The sequence below is a fragment of the Misgurnus anguillicaudatus genome, chromosome 1 (assembly GCF_027580225.2).
Source record: "Misgurnus anguillicaudatus chromosome 1, ASM2758022v2, whole genome shotgun sequence".
Classification (NCBI taxonomy): domain Eukaryota; kingdom Metazoa; phylum Chordata; class Actinopteri; order Cypriniformes; family Cobitidae; genus Misgurnus; species Misgurnus anguillicaudatus.
Window position 1 is genome coordinate 17,018,462 of NC_073337.2, and position 24,028 is coordinate 17,042,489.

At 40.2% G+C, this 24,028-nt stretch overlaps 1 protein-coding gene and 1 long non-coding RNA gene across 2 annotated transcripts; one reads left to right on the forward strand and one right to left on the reverse strand.

Annotated features, from left to right (window-relative positions):
• Nucleotides 1-186: 186 nt before the first annotated feature.
• Nucleotides 187-4,452, reverse strand: LOC141363853 (uncharacterized). Its single transcript, XR_012369444.1, has 2 exons — nt 1,840-4,452; nt 187-1,567 (listed from the first exon to the last, which is right to left on the reverse strand). It is a non-coding gene; the product is annotated as an uncharacterized lncRNA (long non-coding RNA).
• golgb1 (golgin B1) lies at nt 1,498-24,014 on the forward strand. Its single transcript, XM_055191085.2, has 20 exons — nt 1,498-1,623; nt 4,462-4,549; nt 5,270-5,440; nt 5,544-5,666; nt 7,910-8,065; nt 8,193-8,300; nt 9,052-9,165; nt 9,501-11,625; nt 11,776-11,858; nt 12,149-12,218; nt 12,557-17,579; nt 17,679-18,102; nt 18,200-18,433; nt 18,538-19,365; nt 20,180-20,364; nt 20,692-20,845; nt 20,969-21,054; nt 21,291-21,362; nt 22,601-22,691; nt 22,800-24,014. Exons 2-20 carry the CDS (start codon nt 4,469-4,471, stop codon nt 22,935-22,937), a joined length of 10,266 nt encoding a protein of 3,421 aa, XP_055047060.2. The 5' UTR covers nt 1,498-1,623; nt 4,462-4,468; the 3' UTR covers nt 22,938-24,014.
• The last annotated feature ends 14 nt before the right edge of the window (nt 24,015-24,028 follow it).

The following is a 24,028-nucleotide window of genomic DNA, read 5'->3' on the forward strand; positions in this document are numbered from 1 at the left end:
TTATACAATGTAATGCTGTTGATTCGTAGCCTTATTTGTTTAGGTTTAATTAAACAGAATTCATAATAAATGAATGTATTTTATAAAATGACATAAAACTGGGGCCCCCATGGCACCATCTCGCTGCCCCCCTGGGCCCCCAGTTTGAGAACCACTGATCTAAGTTGAGGTAAGAACATATTGAAAAACGGTGGTGTTTTCCTTTAATGTAAGGCTGTTTTAAAATTGAAGTTGACAATGCTGTATTCTAAAAAGTCAGTGCACTAACATATAAGAGGTACATGGATTAGTATTCATTAAAAAATCTTTAAAATGTCCAAAACACTTCTCTATTATATTTCATTATATAGATAAACACTTAAACAGTCAGAAGGATATTGTGGTTCAAAGCAAAACAAACAAAATACAGTACAAAACTGACTCAAATAATATAATCATAAGAAACCCTGTTGGAGCATTTCGTTGGAGCTGAATTATTTGGTAAAATCCATAAAACCAGCAAGAACACCTCAGGTTCCCTTACCAAAACAAGTTCTTTTATTGTTTTATAGTGTTTTACTATATTTACTTATGATTACTCTTACCAAACATGCACATGCGCTCAGACAATATAGTATTCATTGGGATCACAGCAGAGACATGAGATTAAAATGTCACTGACTGACAGTTAAAATGTTATCAGGACAGTTACGACATCTACAGTTATACATTAACTGGTTTAGACCTGAAAACAGGTGTGGTTAGAACCTCAAGTGTGGTTATAACAATGGCTTTAACTCTTTTAACAAAACCTCTAGAATTTAGGGCTACATATGTGCCCTTTGAAATGAACGAAAACTCAATGCAAAAACTTTGCGTTGGAAAGTTCAAGTAGTACTGAAACAGTTCTGTAGTATTGTAGGAAATGTAAAGGACTTAAGCATTGCAGGATTGTTTTTAAGATCCATGGAAATGTTGATATTTGATGATGTATTTTTTTGTTTCCCAAGAACATTGCCTTTGTGTGTTCTTCCTTACTCCGATTCAGTATCACTGCTGGAGAACATCTCTATGGCCTCCCTTCTCCGTCTTCTGGTCCACCAATCCAAGCTTCTATGAAGGGATTCGAATACTGCCACTGTGTATCTGGCAAACATTGATGTCCACTTGAACACTTCCACAAAACAGTTCACAGAGCGGGACACAAAGCTTACAAACACTGTAGTATAGTGTGCCAGCAAAAGAAGGCTGCGCCCTAACTGCCTTCCGTAATTTACAATCATGTTAACCTTTAAATCATGTCCTCCCTTCCTGTTTTGGACCATCATGAACTCACAAAAAGAAATAATACAATCACAATCGTTCACAGTATAGTCACAACCGGGTCCTGTAATTTTCTCCTAGTAAGCAAACGTGTTTAGTTTCGGTCTGCATTATTGTACGTTTATTTTTTATCGACGTTCCCTGGTGTACAGTTATGCGGGACTCAGGGTAATTTGCAGTTTAGAGACGCTCCCTTGCGCGGACCAATCACAGCGTTGTGTTTCTGTTTCCGGGATGTTTGGTGATGTGGCTCTGCACTGAAATCCTGGAGACGAAATTGATCAAATAATAAGCCAGCTCGTCCCTGCGCCGAGTACACAGGTCAGTTTCACATTTAATCATATAACCGAGTCGCCTCTAAATGTATTCGGCCGTTGACATGGCCGGCATTTGCAAAACCACAAGTATATTTAAAAATATCCCAACAGTTGTTTACGAGTCATTAGCACGAGCCCACTTACAGCACAAGCGCATTAGATTCACGGATTGGGCTTCGATAATGCAGTTTTATAACCACCATAAAAGATAAACGCATACCTTTATATGCCTGGAACAAAAGTTCTGATACGAACAACTGATTATAAAACAGAGAAGACGAGTCGCTGAATAATCTTTGGTGTTGTGTAGACAAAATGAAAGCGACGCAGCCGCAGTCGTCAGTCAGATATGTTTCGTTATTGTTCGGTTCTGTTCGTCTTTTTTCGTTTTATGGTTCCGTCACACGAGGTTATGTATTGTTAACTAAAAAGGGGTATAGAAATTCTGATAAATTTTCATGCAGGCGTTCACAGCTACTTAGTCAATGGTCTGTAAAGGCGACGTTTTTTAATTCCATTACGCAGCCATTTAACATCACGTTGTAAAAGTAAGGCGCATTTATGCATTTTGAGTTATGCATATGATTTGCCAGGGTTTCATTTCGAAAGTGCGGGTCTTATTACATTATACTCCAAATATTAGATGTCCGTTTTAACTAAATCATACTTCCTTTTATGTATTGTAATCGTTTAAGTTTTATGTATTGTTGTAATTCAATATAGGAAGATCATATAGAGCCTGATGAAAAGTCCAGCTTTAGCTGTGTTTTGGTATTATAAATACTTTACAGCTAGTCCACATTAGCTAATCAGCTTCCTTATTCCCATAACAGGTATAACCAGCTGGAAGTTGTTTTGTAACCGGTCCAAGATGTAATATATACACAATTATGTTCTGCCAATACAAACTCATTGTTATAATTCAGAATGGTGATGCAATGGCACTGTGATTACTTTACGTTTATGAATCTGATATACACTTCTATCCAAGGCGACTTATAGTGCATTTACGGTATATGATATGTATACCAGGTCACCTAATATGGAAAACTCACTTTTATATGTTGTTTGAACATTTGTGTGTTGTCTCCGTGTACACAACCACTCCATAGTGATAATAACCGACCCCTCCTTTGTTTTAAATACCCATGAAACTTCAACAGTGTCATGGGAAAAGCTGTTTGCGTTTTCTGAGCAAACTGAGGTCACTTTGCGCAGACCCCACCCACAATCGTTCAAAGACACAGTTGGGTCATATTTCATTTTTAAATCTTTACATGGCACATTCTAGAGACACCTGAGACTAAAACCCTTCTTACACAGCACGTCAAATTGGCACAGAGGCTTTAGCCTGACGTTTTCATACTCAATTCTAATCAGAATTTGAGTCTGATACCGCTCCATTGGGCTATGATTATGGGGCGTGTCTCAACCGAAAAATGCCTGTACACTCAATTGGATAGACCTACGACCAATCAGGGCATGGCGTGTGTGACGTATGTTGAAATGGCGTCTTTTGACCGAACTGCTAGTTATTTCGCTACAATGACACTAACATTGTGATTATACTAAGTCTGAGCAAACGTACATCAACACCTACTATGTTTACAACATTTCATTTATATCACAACATTAAGTATTTACTAATTTATACAGTCAGACTATCTCTTACCATTTGTACGTTAGGTGAACTTCATCCACGACGATACCCATTACGTTGGCTTGAAAAATATCGGAGCCTTGTATGTCCCTCCACTTCTTATTCAGCAGCCACGATTCCGGGCTTCCGAAAAGAAGCTGGCACCGACCGCTAATTATATCCATTTCGTCATGCACGCCGAGTTGCATGGCCGTGATATCCATTTCAGTTGCTTCTTTAACTTGGTCCTCCATAAGTGCGACCAAAGGAGAAACAACAATGAAAATAGTGTTTTCATGTCCCGTCTTCATAGCGACCATCGGAGCTAGCTGATAAATGAAACGTTTACCGAATCCCGTAGGAAGGACGGCAAAAACATCTTTCCGATCAATTAAATGCCTTTATTGCGTTTCTCTGTTCCTCTTTTCAAATCAATGATCTGTCAATATCTTTTACAGACTCAATGTCAGAATACACACATCTGAATTATACAGCGGCAGCCATTTCGTTGTAAACAGATTTAACACACACGCTCTTTGGTGACGTGGTTGATTACGTTACTGTTGATCATCTGTCCATCATCGTATAAAGCCCGCCCTCACAATTTGATTGGTTCGACCAGCTTTGGGTCTAGCATAGAAGCTCCTCAATGGAGAAACCCCAGACCGATCTTGCCGTCCTCAAAATGTTGTGGGTGGGGTTAAGGTTGGCTGGCACCCAGGCTACAGAGGCTTCTGTGTGACCACAAATGCGTCCCGTAAAGACGACCTAGTACAATTGACGTAATATATACGGAAAGCATTTTGTGTGAACAATACGCAGAAACAATGTCACTCTGCTGCGACTCTGCCATCTAATTCTGATGGACATTCTGTAATTTTCTTGATTAAAACAGAATGGGACTTAAGTAAAGTCCTGCATTACATTTTGCCCTCACATAAGACTAAAATTAAACTAATGGTTCTCATAAATCTAATAAATAATACACATAAATAAATATATTTGATATAATTTTATGGTGGTATTGTTGGTCTTGAAAGCATGAATTGTGTTTCAAAATGCAAATCATCATCCCGGCGAGTATGATTCATCATTTCCTGTATCTGTCCTTTATATGTCACAGTTTGTTTTAAAAATATATACCGTAAAGAACAAAGTCTTTAACAAAGTTATTTAACATTTATTGTATTTCTTTGCATATAGGTCAGCCATGTTTAGCCGGCTGACCCAGGGGGTGAGCTCTGTTCTCCAGGAGCTCTCTGGTGAGGAACGAGCCGATGAAAACTCTCAAGTGAGTAGATAACTTGGGAATCACATTTTTGGATAACTAAGTCAATATCATTGCACTCAGTTTTATATGAATTATTATGATAAGTGTTAACAGGATTTAAAATGTGAGGTCATGGAATTTTTTTCTACATTTGAGAATTTAAGGGCAGTTTCCCGGAGAGGGCTTATCCTAGTCCTAGACTTAAATGCATGTTTGAGCTGCCTAAATAAAAAAAAACATCTGTTTTGTCTCAAGATGCACACCAGTATTGTTTTTTGTAAGGTTTGTTTGTAAAAACTACTTTAACGTCCTAATATAAGGCTTAGTCCTGGCTTAATCTAAACCCTGTCCTGGAAACTGCCCCTAACAGTCTTATTGGTACTTGTGCATGCAGGCATAAACAGACCAAGAGTCAAAAAGCATTTAAACCACTTTAAAAGTGCTTTTACATAATTTTTAAGCTTGTAAGCCCTAGTCCCCATGCTTTGTAATTGCAGTACCTTAAAGTTTTTCATCTTCTATTGCAATTAAAAAGATATATAGGTTTAGATAAGAACAATATGGGAATGAGTAAATAATGCCACGTTTTTTTAATGGTTGTCTTTACTTTTTTTAAAAATGTAGTCTACAGTAGTTGTCAGTTTCATCATGAATAATATTAACATGGCGGTTTCTCAGAAGTGGTATTGATAAATTCTCTAGCAAGCTCTCTATATTTTTAACTTTAAGTTTTTGGAACAGGATGGTTTGGTCCCTCAACCCCAGCCTGATACTGAAGACTCCCAGGTGGGCCCTGGTCCTCCAGAAGAGGTCCTGGAGAGGCTGGCCCAGACAGAACAGCTGGTGGTTCAGCTGAAGGAGCTGATCCGAGAGAAAGACATTCAGCTTGCCAAAACTGAGAGGCAGTTTAAGGTGAGGACCTACCGCTTTGAGAGAAATAAATCTAAACCAGACTTTAAACCCAAACCGGTTTAACACTAAGATTTGCATTTCATGCTTTTTTGTCTTCACACAGGAGGAGAAAGAACAGGCAGAGGTCAAGTTTACAAAGCTCAAACTGCAGGCCAAAGCCAAGATGGCGGGCCTAAACAAACAGATTGCTGAGTTGAAAGGACAAGAATCGTTGAATAGCAGTCAGGTAAATAATAAATCAGTTTTAGTGTGAAATTGATATTATTTGTAATTATTATTTTTGTATTAATATTAAATATTATTTATATAGTTTAAAAGTGTTACTTACAGATTAAAAAAGTTCAACTTAGCATAAAGTTAAATCACGTTCCTTTCCTATATCCTTAATTGTATGTTTACATTCAGCTTTACATACAGGATACATGACAGGATATGAAATATTACATATACTTTATACAGGCAAGGTTTGTAAATGATTTTATCATGCTTGTCTCATGCCATGTAATGTTTGAGATTGTGGCCATATTTTCACTGTGAACCACTGAATTTCAATGTTCAAATACGATTATGTCAGCTTCAGACCTGCCAACCTTTACGCATTTTGCGTAACAGATACGCATTTAGACATCAAACTACGCTGCTACGATTTGTCACTTCAAAATACGCGAAAAGCCTTTGGTGGCTTTGAGTTAAACTGTCTGTGCATTTGCGCACTAGGCAACTCGTCTATCTGTGTAACCGCATTGGGCAGCAACCTGTTGGGAAAAGACGACGTCGACCAATCATAGCGCTAGTTTTAAACTCTTCAAAACGGAGAGCGGGGAGCCGTCGAAGCGAATAACGAAAATAACGAAATTGTTTTTCATCCCGGTCCATCTTCATACTGTGACTTGTTTTACAAGGGAGGATGGTTCTAAACACCGTTTTTAAAGGTAAATGGGCAGGGTATGGGAATTGTGAATTGGATCCATTGTAATAAGCCTGCCAACCAGGGGTGTCTAGACGCCTTTTACTGTTGTACGTGCCCCAGTGTAAATCTGTTGTACCCAGTGTCCTATGTTGTGCCTCAAGTTTAAGTTTTTACTTTATTTGCCAGTATATTCATTTACATTGTTAATCGCGCCAAAAAAACTGAGCTATATGAACCGTAATTCACGCTTGTAAACACGTTGCAGTCCCACAAGACAAACTGGCGCGAGCACGCAGAAATCGATGTCCGCGAGCGGAGCGTCTGTGTTTACTTTTTGTAGCACTCTGCCGCCGCTCACTCAGAAGAGCATGTGATGTGAGGCACGCGAGAAAACATGACAAAACAAAAGTACGCTTCTGAATTTAAATCAATCTTATTCTTACTCGATTGTTACTGGCTCCTGTCGATGTACATCAGATTTTTTTGTGCAGAGCAGGGAAATAGAAGCAGAAAGTATAGATGATGAGGGAGGTAAAACGAACTATATGCTCAGCCAGTCAAAACCAAGTATAGAGGTTTGCATTATTGCTGAGAAAATCAATGTTTGTGTACTGTTCTGTATTGTCAGATATGAAATTACTGTTTAGTTCACTAAATCTACTTTAGGACACTACATAAACAGTTGGCATCACTGCTGAAAAAAAAGCAGTATACCAGCAAGACCAGCATATGTTGTGTTTTGTTGCTGGTTTGCTGGTGGTCATCATCAGCATACCAGCACCACCAAGACCATGTTGTGTTTTGGTGCTGTATGCTGGTGTCCACCAGCTAAACCAGCATGGGAATCATGCTGGTTTATGCTGTTTTTTCAGCAGGTTTAAACACTATGCTGATAAAATACACCAAAGGATCATCCACATATGTTTTTTATTGTAGTAGCAGCTAAGTAATGTTATTGTAAATTTGTGTAAAAGACTCATTATCATCAGTACTGTAGAATGCACATTTGCTAACATGGCATTTATGCATTAAAACATAGTAATACTGTTCATGTTAGGTATGTTAAAGAAAAAGTAGTGGTAGGCCTGCTGTGCCCCATTAGAGGTTCATGTCAACGTGCCTGCTGGAATATAAAGCAAGGACATAGCATGCTATTTGTTGATTCTTTGTTATTTATAATGTCCCATGTATTTAAGACATATGCCATAAGCATATTGTTTAATAGGCATATTTTTGGAGGTTGCCTTTTCATTAAATGAGTTCTTCATAGCCTACTTGTATGTTGAAAGACTAGATATGGTGGTGAGTGGGAACAATTTGCTTAGTAATAAGTTGTAGTAATAAGTCATAAGTAAGCATGTGAACTCAATCACTACTGATCAGCAAATGTGCCTGACCTCGCGCCGTGCCGCTGCGGTAAGTTGCTACTCAAAAAAAAATTCCAAGGTTGGCAGGTCTGCAGCTTTTTGGGTTTCATTCACAAAGCGGCTTGTGATGTACCTAATTCAACAAAGATTTCCCTTTTGCTGGCATTAATATGGTATTTCTAATTGTTTCAGAATTCAGAAAGCTCCTTCACGATGGCTCCAGGAGTGGAGGAGGAGCTCCAGCAGCTCAGAGAGAAGCTCACTCAGGCAGAAACGTCCAACAAGGTCCTTCAGCATCAACTTTGGGAAGCTGAGCAGCGTGTGAGAGAGGAAGGACATGCCGAGCAGGTGTGCATCAACTATCAAACTACTGATATTGGAATACTGTTTTCTTAGCCTTCTCGTCTCTGTCTTTTGGTATTAGTAACTCATTAAATATACCTTTTTTGTTTTTGAACTCTAAAATGTTTTTCAGGTAAGGGTCTTGCAGGCTGTAGTAAAGGAAAAGGATGTGAGATTCCAAGAACAAATCCTTAAACATGAGCAGGAGCTCATCAGTCTCACACAGTCCTCAAGTGAACAGGTATCTCAAGTTGGGCACTTTTTATGAATACAATAAATAAATAGTGATTTATTTGTATGAACTACTGGATTATAAGATGCAAGTATTACTTTTGTTGAGCAAAAGTGAAATCATAGAATGTACATACAATACAACAAATCACTCTCTTATTCTAAAATTAGGTGTCATAAAATCTATATTTAGTGAAGAAAAAACTTAATTTGCCAAGTATTTCATGAAGGTAATAAGAATTTAATTTAGGGATATATAAAAACTTTGACCACCAAATAATTTGACCGCCAACATTTTTTTCATTTTAAAAAAGGCCAAAAATATTGACCGAAGGTGAATTTTGCTTTACCTCTTCTGTCCCTAAATTAATTATGCAATTACCAAATATATTTTATTAGTTCAGAAACAAAATGGGTCATGGCAGCAGTGCCTGGACAACAATTTCCTACTGTTTTAAGTCTGTTGGCTTTTTCTTTCAGAGTTGGATCCACATTTGTTTTTTGTTAGCAGGCACAAAATCACAGCTAATCATGTTACCATGGCAATTTTGATCTAAGCTTTCTAGTTTCAGAGTGCATGTTCGCATTTTATGAGCAACATCCTTCAACTCTTGACTCCACTCATGCTATTGGACTGTTCATGGACTGTTTATCTTTAGCATTTTTGTTAACCGCTAATAAATCAAAACCTTGAGTTTTGTTTTCTATGGAGCATTTCTTCATAAACCTCATTCTGTTGTGCCTGTCTTTTATTTTTATAGGCCCTTCGTGCATCCCAGCAGCGCATAGAGGAACTGGAAGAGTCCTTACGTTCTCGTTCAGAAGTCCTAGAAATGTTACAGCAAGAACTCAACAACGCAGACCAGCAGAAACAGGTCAGGATAATGTATATAGTTTACATTGTTACTTAACCAAAGCTTCCAGCATAGTGTATTTTTATGTCTGTTCTAAACGCAAAATATGGTAAAAGTAAAATAAAAACTCACCATCTGTCAGAACATAATTGTTTGGTTATGATAAAAACCCCCATTGGTTATCATGGAATGATATGTATTGTCAGTTTATCATGTTGCGCCAGGTTTGAACACAGTAGCATCCAAGTGCGGGCTTTTTCCCTTTCACATATAGACAGCCCAATTAATTCCTTATACTTGTGTTAGGTTATAGACCAGTTAACATGTTTATAAGTATGAATGTTCGGTTTGTGCAGATTCTAACCACTCAGTTCAGGCACATGGAGATGGAGTTGTCAGAAGCCCAAAGACTTAGAGAAGAGGAAGGGCAAAAGTGGTCCATGCAAGTTGAAAATCAACTGCAGGCCTTTAAAGCCAGACTAGAGGCTTCAGAGAACCAAAAAGAACGATCCATCAATGCTCTCAACTCTGAATTACTGAAAAAGACCTCAGAGCTGGATGAAATGAGAGCAAAACTTACAGCTGAAGCTAATGAGAAAGAGGAAGAAGGGCCGACAAAGTTAGGAGAAAAAGAAACTGATTTCGAGAGAGAGCTGGCCAACATGCGAACAAGTTTTGAGACCAGACTGGAGAAATCGGAGAATGAGAGAGACCAGATCATCAGTGATCTCAACTCTGAATTACTAAAGAAGGGCACAGAGCTTGAAGAAATGAGAGCAAAGCTTGCAGATGAAGAAAGAGAGATGAATGAAAAACTGGAGAATTTCCGAGAAAGGGAGACAAGCTTAGTGACAGAGTTGGCCAACCTGCGATTAAATCTGGAAGCCAGGTTTGAGACATTAAAGAGTGAGAGAGAGCAGACTGTCAGTGCTCTCAATGATGAGTTACTGAAAAAGACCACAGAGTTGGATGAATTGAGGGAAAAACTTGCAGCTGAAGAACAAGAGAAGAATGAAGGACTGGAGAAATTCAGAGAAAGAGAGACAAGCTTTGAGACACAACTGGCAAATCTCGAAGCCAGGCTGGAGACATCAGAGAGTGAAAGAGAGCAGACCGTCAATGCTCTTAATGCTGAATTACTGAAAAAAACTACAGAGTTGGATGAATTGAGGGATAAACTTGCAGCTGAGGAAAGAGAAAAGCAAGAGACAATACAAGTTAAAGAGACAGAACTGGCCAATATGCGAGCTCGTCTAGAAGCCACACTGGAGACATCAGAGAATGAGAAAGACCAGACCATAAATGATCTCAACTCTGAATTACTGAAAAAGAGCACAGAGCTGAAAGAAATAAGAGCAAAGCTTGCAACTGAAGAAAGAGAGAAGAATGAAGTCCTGGAGAAATTAAGAGAGAGAGAGATTAGCTTTGAGACAGAACTGTCCAACATGCGAGCTAATCTTGAAGCCAGGCTGGAGACATCAGAGAGTGAAAGAGAGCAGACCGTCAATGCTCTTAATGCTGAATTGCTGAAAAAGACCACAGATTTGGATGAATTGAGGGACAAACTTGCAGCTGAGGAAAGAGAAAAGCAAGAAACATTACAAGCTAAAGAGACTGAACTGGCCAATATGCAAGCATTTCTAGAAGCCAGACTGGAGACGTCAGAAAATGAGAGAGACCAGATCATCAGTGCTCTCAACTCCGAATTACGGAAAAAGGCAACAGAGCTGGATGAACTGAGAGAAAAGTTTACAGCTGAAGAAAGAGAGAAGAATGAAGGACTGGAGAAATTAAAAGAGAGAGAGATGAGCTTCGAGACACAACTGGCCAACATACGAGCAGATTTAGAAGCCAGATTGGAGACATCAGAGAATGAAAGGGAACGGACTATCAATGCTCTCAATGCTGAATTACTGAAAAAGACCACGGAGTTGGATGAACTACGGGATAAACTTGCAAATGAGGAAAGAGAACAGCAAGAGACATTACAAGAGAGACAAGCAAGCTTTGAGACAGAGCTGGCCAATTTGCAAGCATGTCTAGTAGCTGCAGAAAAACAGAAAGAGGAGATGGCCAATAAACTAGAAACGGTGATTGCAAGTCACATGGAAGAAGTTCACCATCTCCAGGAAAAGCTTGATGAAGTGGAGCGAGAAAGGGTGGAAAGATCTAACAGCGAACAGGCTTATTTAACACAGGTGCAAAATGAGCTTGAGTCCTTGAGAGTGAGATTGGACACCAGTGAGGAGGAAAAGAAAGCAGGAGAGCAAGCCAAGGATATGCTGGAGAAACTCTGGAGAGGGCTTCAATCTTTAACAACTGCTACGGAGACAGAAGCAGAAATATCCATACCTACTGATCCTGCACAGTTCTTAGAGATATTACCTACCTTGGAGGCCCAGTTTGGTGACCTCAAAGCCAAACAGCAAGAGAGTGAACCTCGCATGTCTGAGATCACGCTCACTCTACAATCTTTGCAAGGTAAACAAACAAGACAAACAAGGTTCAAAGCACTTTTTGTGATTTAAAAAAAACTAGTTGAAAGCATTTTATCAGAAAGCCGCAGCATAGTTTAAATTTTATCCACTGTAATAAAAAACAAATGATTTTTCCATGCACCTGGTGCTCTAGGTCAACTGGATAAAAGCATAGTGGAGCGAGAGGAAGCAGTTGCTAGGATACAGGAATTGGAACAGCAGCGTCTCACACTTGAGGTTGGTGGATTGTAAATAAATTTGTTTTTAAAGTTTTGCCATTCCAAACTGATAAATATTTATTGGTGTCTATAAACCCATGGATATCGTTTGGACAGTTCCTTTGGATCTTGTAACTAAGAGCTAAGGTTTGCATATACTTGTATGTATATCCACATATGAGATTATTATACAAACATAATAATGAATCCTTAATAAAGTTCAGTTATTGAGGGTATTGAACATGTATCGGTACATTTAACAATGAGAGAACAATTAAAGTTGGTCATAACTGGGGGTTGTGTTTCTAGGTTGCTCGTGAGTCAGTAGGTGACCATGTGACTGACCGTTCTGTGAGGGATTTGGACAAAGCACACCCAGGTGAGTTTAATATTTGCCTTTGTAGGGCTGAATGTACTTTGAACTGTTGTGCTTCTTTTAGTGTCACTCCTATCATGCTTTTGATTTCTTTGTTGTGTAGTTTATGGTTTTAAATAATGTGATTACTCGCCTTCATTTGTGTTTTAATGTATGTTATGTTTAATAGTTGAGATTACTTAAAAGACGGGTTTCCAGCCTCAATCTAATTAACTCAGTCACAAAACAGAAAATAATCAGGAGGTTAAGAAATAAAAAGAGTAAAGCCACATGTAGCAACATACATGCTTGAAAAGCATGTTTATGGTTTTTGCACTTTTTTAATCATCTTTTTTTTTTAGATGACAGTGGAGATGGACATAGTTCACGAAATGCAGTACAGACAGATCACATATTGCATCTGGAGCAGCAACTTGCGGAAAGAGAAAAGGAGCTTTCTGCTCTTAGGGAAAAACTGTCACTCACCAAAGACCAAACTCTGAAAATCCCAGAGGTGAAAAGTGTAGACATTGTACCCACAGGAGACATTACAGGAGTGCATGACACCTCTGTAGCAGAATCTGAAAATCTTGAGGACACAAGAGAAGAGGAGACAACACTTGTGGCAGTAGAGACCTCTGTCCTGTCTGTCTCTGCAGACAATGAGAGCAGCCCTGAGTTTATAGGACCTCAACCTGAGTCTCCTGCAGAGTCAAAGGGTACTTCCTCAGATGAGATGGTAACTAGCAGTGATTCAGAAGTAGCACATAGTAGCTGGACTCTTCTGGAAGCAGTGAACCAAGAGTGGCCCCCACAGGTTCAGGACTGGCATGTTACAACAAATACCTGCATAGTGGATATTGAGTCACAGACTTTAGATATCAATAAAACTGAACAGGTATGTATTGGCCAGCAGGAGGGAGATCTGCTAAGTACAGATTTAAGCACTAGTCAGGCTTTTGCACAGATTTTAGCAGAAGAGATTCAGAAAAGATACAGTGAACTTCTGGGAGAGCTTCAGCAGTTGAGAGATTCAGCGTTACAATCACAGAAAAAAGTTGATCAACTAGAAGAGGAATTACAGTCATTTAAAGATTCCAAAAATGAGGCAGAGTCAAAGGCAAACATATATGAAAATGAGCTGTTGGAAGTCAGGGCAATGATCCAGCAAGAAAAATTAGAAGGACATAATGTTGCTGAGCAGTTGCAAGAAGAAATTCGCTCCAGAGATATCCAGATGCAAGCCTTAAAGGCCGACCTAGATGAAGCTCAGAGAAGACTTGTTGAACAAGAAGGTCAAGCTAGAATGCTGACTGCTCAACTGGAGGACAGAGAGTTCACCTCCAATGAACTGGAGAAGAAGCTCTTGGACATGGAGAACAGGTTACTGCAGATTTCTCAGGAGGCTGACAAGACCAAAGCTGTTCTTTTTGACAGGACTGCAGAGCTGGAGGCCCTACAAAAGTGTCTTTCACAAAGAGACCAGGAAATGATGGAGCTCAATGACAGCATGACTGCCAAACTACTCCAGTCTGGAGAAGAAAGGTTTACAATATTGAGTGAAGTCAAAAAGCTTAAAGAGCAAATTCATGAACTAGAAAAAGTAAGGGATGACCAACAGAACATGATAGAAGATAAAAAAGCTGAAAACGAAGAGCTTGTTGCACTTCAGAAGGAAAAAGAGGACTTGGTTGCTCAACTGGCTGCTATGAAGAAAGATGGAGAACAGGTCAAGAGAAAGCTGCAGGCAGCTCTGATACAACGGAAGGATTTGATGAAAAAAGTTGCAGAGTTTAAGAAGGAGGTGGGGAACAAGGAAGAAAAGGAAATGGATGACAATGAAGCAAAAACTCTTCAGATTAAAGATGAAATCAAGGATAAAGATCTGGAAATACAGAGACTTGATGTTTTGTTGCAGGAGACAAGAGAGGTCTTAAACTTTAAAGAGGAGACCCTGATAAGTCTACAACAAAAAATCAACAACCAGGATCAAGCATTGGCAGAGTCAGATGCTGAAATACAACGTCTGACAGAGCAGTATGTAAAAGTTAATGAACAGCAAATATTGCAGGCGGATGAGGACAAAAACAGATTTCTTTTACAAATAGCATCCATGGAATCTGACATCGAAAGACTGCACAAAAAGCTACAGGAAGCTACTGATGCTCATGAAGATGCTGTAGTTAAAGCTCAAGAGAAAGACTCCCAACATCTTGAGCAGATGAAGCAACAAACTGAGGCGTACAGTGATCTTCTTAAGCGCTTCCAAAATGAAGAGGGTGAGAAAGCTGAGTTGTTGAATCATATTAGGGAGCTAGAGCAACAGCTAGAATCAAAAAATGTTGCGGATAATGTGCTTAGTGTTAATGTGGAGGAAAATGTTGGGTCAACCTCACAGAGTCCAGAAAACAAACAAGAGACTAATGATTGGGGTCAGGATGACTGGGTAGATTTTGCTTCTGCTGAAACTGAGACACAGCAACAGCACAAAACTGGGGAGCAGTCTCAACAGCCATTAGTGGAAGATCATGAGGCTATTATAAATGCTCTTCAGAAGGAGATAAAAGTTGAGCAGGCTACCCGTGCAGAATTAGAGTTGCGTCTACAAGAGAGCCAGTCACATGCAGAGAGCAAGGTCAAAGAGCTGCTTGAGGAACTTGAAGCTTTGAGAGAAAAGGAGAGGCAGATTGATGGTCTAACTGAAGAGTTAGAGGCTCTTAGGGTGAAGTGTCAGAGAGCAGAATCTCATGCAGAGACACTAAAAGCAGAGGTTGATCAGGCTTGGGAATCAGCTAAAAGAAACATCTCCGATGCTGAGTCTCCCATCAAAGCCCTTCAGTCAGAAGTAGAGGAATTTAAGCATTTTCTTAAGAACAAAAATGATGAGATTATTGATTTAAGCCAGCAGCTAAGTGAACAAAATTCCCTCCTACTTAAGATGCAGGAAACTGTGTCAGAAAAAGATCAGCGTATTGCTTCCCTACAAGAAGTGCTTAAAACAGAGCAAGATAGATCTCAAAAACTGGAAGCAGAAGTGCCTCAGCGAGAGGTAGAAGACAAGGATAACAATGCCAAACTCCAACAGCTTCAGCGAAAACTACAAGCTGCTCTTGTGTCACGTAAAGAGGCTCTCAAAAACAACCAGGCCCTTAAGGAGGAACAGGCTGTTGCCGAGAAGATCCGCTTAGAGCTTCAGCAGAAGCTTGAGTTTGTGGAGGTGGAGCTGAACAAGTCAAAAGAAGAGAGGGAGAAGTTAATTAAGGAGGTAGATCGAACCTTGTTGGAAAACCAGAGTCTCAGTGCCTCTTGTGAGAGTCTTAAACTTGCTATGGATAGTGTTCTGAATGAGAAGGATGCGTGTAAACGTCAAGTTGAGAGTGCCAAAGAGGAAGCTCAAAAAGTGTCCAGGCAACTAGAAGAAAAGGTCCAAAGCATGAAAGAGGAGTATGAAACCCTCCTTAAGTCATATGAAAATGTAAGTGATGAGGCTGAACGAGTGAGGCGAGTGCTTGAAGCTGCACGCCAGGAGCGGCAGGAGTTGGTAGCCAAAGCACGAGCTCATGAGGCAGCCAGGCAAGAGGCAGAGAGGTTAGCAGAGCAAGCAACAAAAGAGGTGGATGTTGTTAAAGAGAAAATGAGGAAATTTGCCAAGGTCAAGCAACAGAAGATTATGGAACTAGAGGAGGAAAATGAAAGGCTTCGGGAGCAACAAGATAAGAAAAGCACCAGAGATACTAACACTGAGCTAAGAACAGAGCTTAAGAAAGTAAAGGAAGAGCTTGAGAACTTGAAAGCAAATTATAATATTGCTGTGGATGAGAAAAACTCCTTAGAACATCAAGCTGAGGAGTTAAGACAGCGTTTGACAGAGGAAATTGACAGAAATTCCACTGAAACTCTGGATACAAGGTCCATGAAGACTATTCAGGAAGTTAAAGTTGTCACACAGCAGAGGAGTCCAGATTTAATTGAAAAACAAGAATACTTGGGCAATAGTAGTTCTGCAGAGACTAATTTACAGATGCAGTCAGAAGAATGCATAGCTAATGAACCCGAAGTCATGGAAATGCAAACAAAGAATGAGATGAATGCTCAAACAGAGGAGAGACTAAGAGAACTGGAGATCTCTCTGAAAACAGCAGAGGGTAGGGTAAGGGAACTTGAAGCTGCTCTTGAGGATCAGTTGGAATTGAGAAACAAGCAAGAATCCATGCTCAATGCAGAGTTGGTGTCCCTCAAGAAGCAACTACAGGAGTCTTTAGAAATAAATGAGATCGAGAAAGAAGAGAGCTCTAAGAAAGATACCCAACTTCAAGAACTTCGGAGCAGCCTAGAGGCTGAAAGAGATGACCTGGAGGAACGATTGATGAACCAGCTGGCTCAGGTTAATGGCAGCATTGCAGGCTACCAGCAAGAGGCAGCTGACAGTCGGGATCGCCTTGCAGACATGCAGCGGGAACTGGAGAAAGTAAAAAGAGAGCAAGCTGAGCTGGAAGCTGAAGTAGCTAGCGAGAGGGACCGGGCAGCCAGAATGGAAGAGGACATGAGGCAGGCACAACGAGAGCGAGCAGAGGCAGAGGTTGAAACAGGGAAACAAAGACAGCTGGAGCAGAAGTTAAAATCGGCACAGAGGTTTAAAGAAGGTAGTCAAAACAGAACACGCCAGCTCGAGGAACTGCTGAAGGAGAAGCAGTTAGAAGTTCGTCAGCTTCAGAAAGACTGCATTGAGTACCAAGAAAGAATAAGTGAACTGGTTAAAGATGTGAAGTCAATGCTGTTGGGTAAAGATGAGGTGAATGCTGAACTCGAGGCAGCACGCTTGGAGATTTCAAAGATTATCCAAGAGAGAACAAGTATTGAAGCTGAGCTTTCAGCCTGTAAAGGGAAGTTAAACACAGCACTGGAAGAGACAAAACAGGTCCAGGCAGACAAACTAGCTGCTGAAGAAATGGCAAAACGTCTAGAATCTGAGTTAAAAGCAGATGCAGAGCGTACTCTTGATGAAGTCAGGTATCGTCTTGGAGCAGAGCTTAAACAGATGGAATTGAGACTAGAGAAAGTTTACAGGGAACAAGAGAGGCAAGAAGAGGCAACCCTGGAGGCAAGAAGTGTTGCAGAGGCTGCAGACAAGCGTGTCCAGGAAACACAGAGCCGTCTAGATCAAGCGCTGGCTCGGTTGGCTGCCTTTTCGCGTTCTATGTCATCATTGCAGGACGATCGTGATCGTGTGCTGGATGAAGCCAAGCAATGGGAAAATAGGTTTCATAATGAACTTCAAGAAAAGGAAGCTGATGTTCGGGAGGCTGAGAATAGAGCTAAAGAACTTGCTGAGCAACTGCAGATAGAGACCACTCAGAAAGAGGAGCTGCAGAATTTATTGGAAAGGTTTGTTAAGTTTTACTTAGGCTTGTTATACCATTTAGCTCTATTTTACCTATTTTTTTTTAAAAAGCAACAATAAACCATATGTTTGTATGTCTTCAGGATACAGAAAACAGAAGAGAACCTACAGCTAGAGTTGACTGAGAGGGAAAAGAAACATAGTGAAACCCTTTCAGCTCTTGAACAAGAAAAGGCTGATCTACAGCAGAAGCTCACACAGGTAGAGACCAACCTAGTCCAAACTAGCTCCAAGCTGACATCCTTAGAAGCAGAAGCAGAGGGACTACGCCACCAGGCAAAGGCTTTAGAAGAAGCTGTGGACAAACTTCAGGGCGAGGTTAATGAAGCACGTACGGCAATCAAAGAACGAGAGGCAGAGGAAATGAGACTCGGTTTGAGGCTGGAGCAACTGGAAACAGACCTGAGCTCTTCGAAAAACCTGACTAAAACCCTTCAGGAATCACTGGATGAAAAAGAGAGGAGGGAGATGGAGCTCCTTGGTGAGAAGGAGCATGCTGTTACACAGGTACTTACTATACAGAAAACCATAAAATATTCCCAGAAACAAAATCATTTATGTAATAAAATGATATATAATTGGATTTTTCTTTTTCTACTTGTAGGCTGTAGAAGAGGCCAGGAAGGATGCAGATGGAAGGGCAGAACTGGCAGAGAAAGAGCTGGAGAAGAGGAAAGAGGAGTTGCGTGGTTTAGAGGAGAGGCTCCGTAAAGCTGAGGAGGATGCCTTCCAGAGCAAAGCTCAGCTTGAGTCCTTCACAAAGGCTATGGGTTCCCTACAGGATGACAGAGACAGAGTGCTCAGCCAATACAAGCAACTAGAGGAACGGCACCTTCAGGTACAATGTTGTTGTAGTTGTTTGATGTTGCATACATTAACACATCACATTTAACAGCCGTAATTCAGTGCATATATAAAATATGACTCTTACTTATCTTTCAGGTTATGATGGAGAAGGACAGCCTTATCCAAGAGGCTGCAGGTGAGAACAATGGGCTAAAAGAGGAGCTTCGAGCCCTGCTGTCACAGCGGGATGATCTCAATGCTGAGAATGCCAAGCTCTCTGCCCAGCTTCATGGCTACAGAAATGACCTGAACCAGGTTCTTGCCATGAAGGACTCCCAACACAAGCAGATTCTTGCCGCCCAAGTAGAACGCATTAATGTTTTGGAGAGAGAGAAAGAAGAGCTTACGATTCATATTCAGGCTTTGGAAAAAGATGTTGCACACGGAAAGGTACCACCAGTGGAGCTGGAGACCTTGAGCCAGGCCAGTGAAGGAAGAGTAACAGTCGATAAACATGATGCACCGGGAGCTGAGGTTGAGAAACTAAGGGAGCAGCTCCTAGCTGCTAAAAAGCAGATCACAACCTTGGAGGAGACTTTGGATTTGGAGAGGGAAACACAAGCAGCCCACACCAAGGAGCTGAAGGAGCTGAGATGGGAGGGTGGTATTATGCGAACTGAGACTGAAACAGCAGAGGAACGAGTGGCGGAGCTGGCACGAGACCTGTTGATGATGGAGCAGCAGCTTTTGGAGGAGAGGGAGGCTGCAGCTCAGCTTCGAGCTCAGAATCAGTCTTTTGGTCAAGCCATGGCTTCTTTGCAGGATGCGCGAGATCAGGCTGCCAGTGAGGTCAAAGAGCTGCGACAACATTTAGAAGAAATAAACCGGACAGGCCATTCATCATCTTCCCCTAGTGGCCCGAAAGGAGAAGTGTGGAGCCTTAAAAATGCTCTGTCAGCACTGCAAAATGATAGGGAAAGAATGGTATGTAAGCATGTCTTATTCTTAATCTTAACATTAATGGTGTAGCGGAAGATTTTCCCGAATTTTTGAAAAGAACCGCTCCTCCACTTTAAAAAAAATTCACATTTGCAACACTCTACCTGCTCCAGAGAGGGAATGCCTATTAAATGCATGCTTGAGAGAGAGAGAGAGCATGCAGGAGCCTAGTTCTTCTATTAGCTCCGTTTACAAGTTTATGTCGGCATATTTACCGTGTGTGCACGGTTTGTGACTTGTGCCAGGGCTAGCATCGCTAATCATAGCTTACATCAACTTTTTCTAGCAGTGATTTTAAATGGATTTTTCCAAATAGCATGACAAACTTTACCTGTCGAGTTGAAACTCCGCGTGGCAAGCCCAACCTGTGTTTTTAGCGCACGCCAGCGTGTGATATAGTCTCCCAAAAACACTCTTGTCTTGTTTCTTTCTTTCAGAGGCTTTTCTCTTCTTGTCATACAATTCGTAGACACTTTTTCTCTTGTGACCCTCAGACATTTTGAAAAATCACGGTGAGAACGCGAGCTTCAATGAATGGTTGAAACTGTAGCCCACCACACATATACCCCTCAAAGTGCGCATTTGCAGAAAGCGAACCTAAGGACGAGCGCGTACGATGGCCTTACGTCAACATATCATCAGAATGATTGACAACTGGGATGACCAATATTCTAGATGATCCACCCGGAAAAAGAAAATCTTCCGCTATACCTTTAATCATTGTAATGTGTGTAAATATATGTTTCCGAATAGTGCTTGCTTTTAGTTTTCATAACATAAAAATGATATTGTTTTGTAGTTGGAACAGTTACGGTTGCAGAAGTCTGAATTGGATCGACTTGGATCAGGTGAACTGTCCAGGATTTCCCAGGCTCTCGAGGAGGAGAGAAGAAGGACAGGGGAAAGAGAAGAAAATATCATGGCAGAACTGAGGAACAGAGATGCTCAGATGGAAAGAGATAAACAGGAACTGGAGATGCTCAGGTGTGTTCTCAATGACAGCTTTCCTTAAATGATATCCAATTATGTTACGTAAGAGGAAGTAGCCTAACATTTTGCTCTGCTTTACCGTACTGCAACAAATTGTATGTATCATATTGCGAGATTCTTGGCGATACACAGCCCTAGAATATATAGTTTGCTTGCTGATAAGTGCCATAAAAAAAACTCTGTACCTCAAAATTTAAAGGGCACTTATAAACTGTAGGTTTACAATAGTTTGTAGTTTGACAGTATGTAGTAGGATTTAAATTAGTTGTGACACCTAGGTACCAGTATAATAATGTTCTTGAAAATGTTTTACTTGTATAGGCAAGAGAGGATGGACTGGCAGGGCCAAGCTGAGCTCCTGAAGCAGCAGACCCTCACCACCCTCTCAGACAAAGACCAACAGGTGCGACAGCTCACTGCTTTGCTGGAGGAGGCACGGGCATCAAAACTACAACACGAGTACACACAAAGACAGGTGCAAACAATACTTGTCTTAAAATTTTTAAAGATAATCTACTTTTTTAAATTGAATTGTCTATGTGTAGCTGTATACTGTTTATTTGTGTGTTAATCTGCATTTGCATTTCTGTGTGCTTAGGGAAGTCTTGCTGTAGACGCTGCCCCTGGTGGCCCTCTGGAGCACAATGAGGGCTATAAAGCTGAATATATTGAACTTCAGAAAAGGTACTTTTGCAAAGTTCAGTCCTATCATTTTTTATACTATACAATCCACTCACACGTTTAACACCTGTGTCATAAACTACAATAGCAGTAGTAAAAACATAAAAATATTTTTTTTAGCAAAATAGATCTTAAAAACCTATACTTACCAGAAGAATAGCTAAACCTTGCATGCTGTTAAAAATAAACTCTCATTTTTTGCTGTAAATTAAACTTTCTGCCTTGTGTTTTTCTCTCAGGCTGGATGAGGAGACAGAACAGAGACTGAGATTAGAGGAGCAGCTCATTGCTGCCCAGGATCATCTCAAAAGGTTTGATGCAAGGATAGTTTATTGAAATATCCTGTCTAGCTCTGTCATCATTGAGTACGTTTACATGCACAGAATAAGCGGATAACTATCAAAAATCTGCTTTTTATAAAAAACTGTTTTCATGCGTTTACATGCAAACCAATAAACCGGCTATGCAGACAATTGCGTTTACATGGGACTTGGAGATTTGTCAGGTTTCTCGCAGGTAGTGATGTCATTGCCTATAGTACATAATAGTCGATCAAAAACCCGACGGCACATCTGTCTTAAGCTATATTGTTTTATCTCTTTTCGTGTCTCCAGAACCTGTAAATATAACATTTTTATTTTCGCAGTTTCTCTGCCAACTGCTTCAGTAGAGCAGAGACTTTTATGCGTTACTTTGCGCTTCCGCGTCTGACGTTTATCTTTCACACGCGGAGACATGCGCACATGGACAAAACCGTGAGAAAGGTTTTTACATGCCACGCAAAATCGGGGTAATGAGCAAAAAACTACTTGTGCCGATCGTTTTTTGCTTACGCCGTTTATGGGCTTTCCCCGATTAAAGAAAACAGTTTTACGCGTTTACATGACCCCACGTGTTATCAGTTTATTAAGCATAATCGGCATAAGACTGTGCATGTAAACGCACTCATTTACGTACTCGCTTTGGTTCAAATCTATATGACTTTTTTAACACAAAAAAGATGTAAGGCAGAATGTTATTTATTGACAATCCCAGCCCCTTTAAAGGCAGGGTGCATGATTTTTGAAAAACACTTCGGAAGAGGTAGTCGTGCCGAGTACCAAAACGCACTTGTAGCCAATCAGCAGTAAGGGGCGTGTCTACTAACCAACATAATTGCCTGGGTTGCGTATGTGTGGGGCGGGTCTATCAAAAGAAGGTACAGATTCTATTGGAGTAGGGGCGTGTTTGATTAGATGATTTCAAATGTCAACATTGGCTTTCAGAGATCATGCACCCCGCCTTTAACCTGCATTATGCATTTGGCAGACTTGCATTGTATGGAAAGAAAAACAGCATTAACAGTCCATTTGTATGTGTTACATTTGCAGTGACCTTAGTGAAAGCAAATGGTGTCAGAAATTTAGCTTTTTGGATGAACTATGCTATTTAAACATTGTGTGATAAGCAAGTTAATTGCCATTTTGTGTTAACATAAATAATCAGTTTTATAAATCTTTTAGCCTTTTAACTAAATATATAATGTATTTATTTATTTCGTTCTTTACAGTTGTACACAAGGGGAGTGGCAGACAGCATCTGAAAGGATGATGTCAGAAACTGCTGTCCTGATTGAGCCACCAGAGGGTGCCGTTACACGGGTAAACACAAATCCTTAATTCAGTGACAAGCAAATTGGTCATGCATTAATATAAGAATGCAAATATTTTTATTTTGTGTTGATACATTTCTCTGTACATTTCTCTCAGACTCGTAGTGGTGGACCCGGTCTGCTGCGGATGTTGCGAGTCGCGTTCTGCTCACGTCAGCGCACCCCTCTGCTGGTGTCACTCTACCTGCTAACTGTTCACGTACTGCTGCTGCTATGCATGGGAGGATACCTGTGAGAGAGACCCAGCACGCTTTACTGAGAGAGAAAAAGAGAGAGGGACATATACTCATTCACTTGTTATTTTCAACAATCTAATACATTAAGAAACACAGGGTTAACTCATTTACATTTTTACAAAAACATGTTTCCTTGCTTATTTACCAAAGTTAGTCTGTTTATTTTGATCTAAAATCAGTCTACTTTTAATGGGGTTTGTTTAAACTTAGTGACACTACCTGGACTTCCTCAAGAACATTATTTAACCAACAAAATGCTGCGGATCAATGAAGGAATTTGATGCACATGAAGTTGGCACTGTAAAGAGTCAGTGTTTCTTCTTTGATGCATTAGGAGTCATAAATTGTTTCATTTCCATTTCTCTCTCTGATGGAGTTTTATCATTGGTTTTATGTACTTCAATAACAGTAGGCAATAGGCATGCAAGCCTAAAAAGTTACAGTACATTCCAGCTTCCTGTAATTTATCTGTTATCGCTTTATTTTTGCATTCATCAAATGAAATTGTTAAATATCCTGATACAAATACTGTCAGATGAGACATGTCGAAAGTCTTTTTTAGTCTTTGGTGTGTCTCTAAACGTTTATCCCTTTCATGGCAGAATAGTTTGCCAGCTTGGTGCAATACTCTCATTTGTTTATTTCAATCTCTATTTTTTGGTATGTTTGCTATTTTGGTGTTATTATTTTATTTTTTTAGTTAAACACACTACTCATGTTTGTTCGATCTGGACTACTACTCCATGTATTCATTATTAATGGCTTAAATCAAAGTCTATCAACTTGATTCATTTGATTTGAAATATTTGATTCTGTTTCTATTGTAAGATATTAATGCTCAGCTTTCATGTCAGTTTTCTGGGCCAGAACCAACAGACTTCCAATGCTCAGCACTGTCAATATTGTTCTATTAGGGCTGTATAGGGCTGGAGTATATTGTAGTTACGCAGTGCGATTTTAAGCAAAGCCCAATGAGTGTTTTATCTGTAAAATCTGTGTAAATGATCCGTTCCCCCCTCCTGTTACCCTGTTGTAGGGGCTAATATTTGGAAATAAAGTTTATTTATGGGAAGACAGACACTGTTGAGTG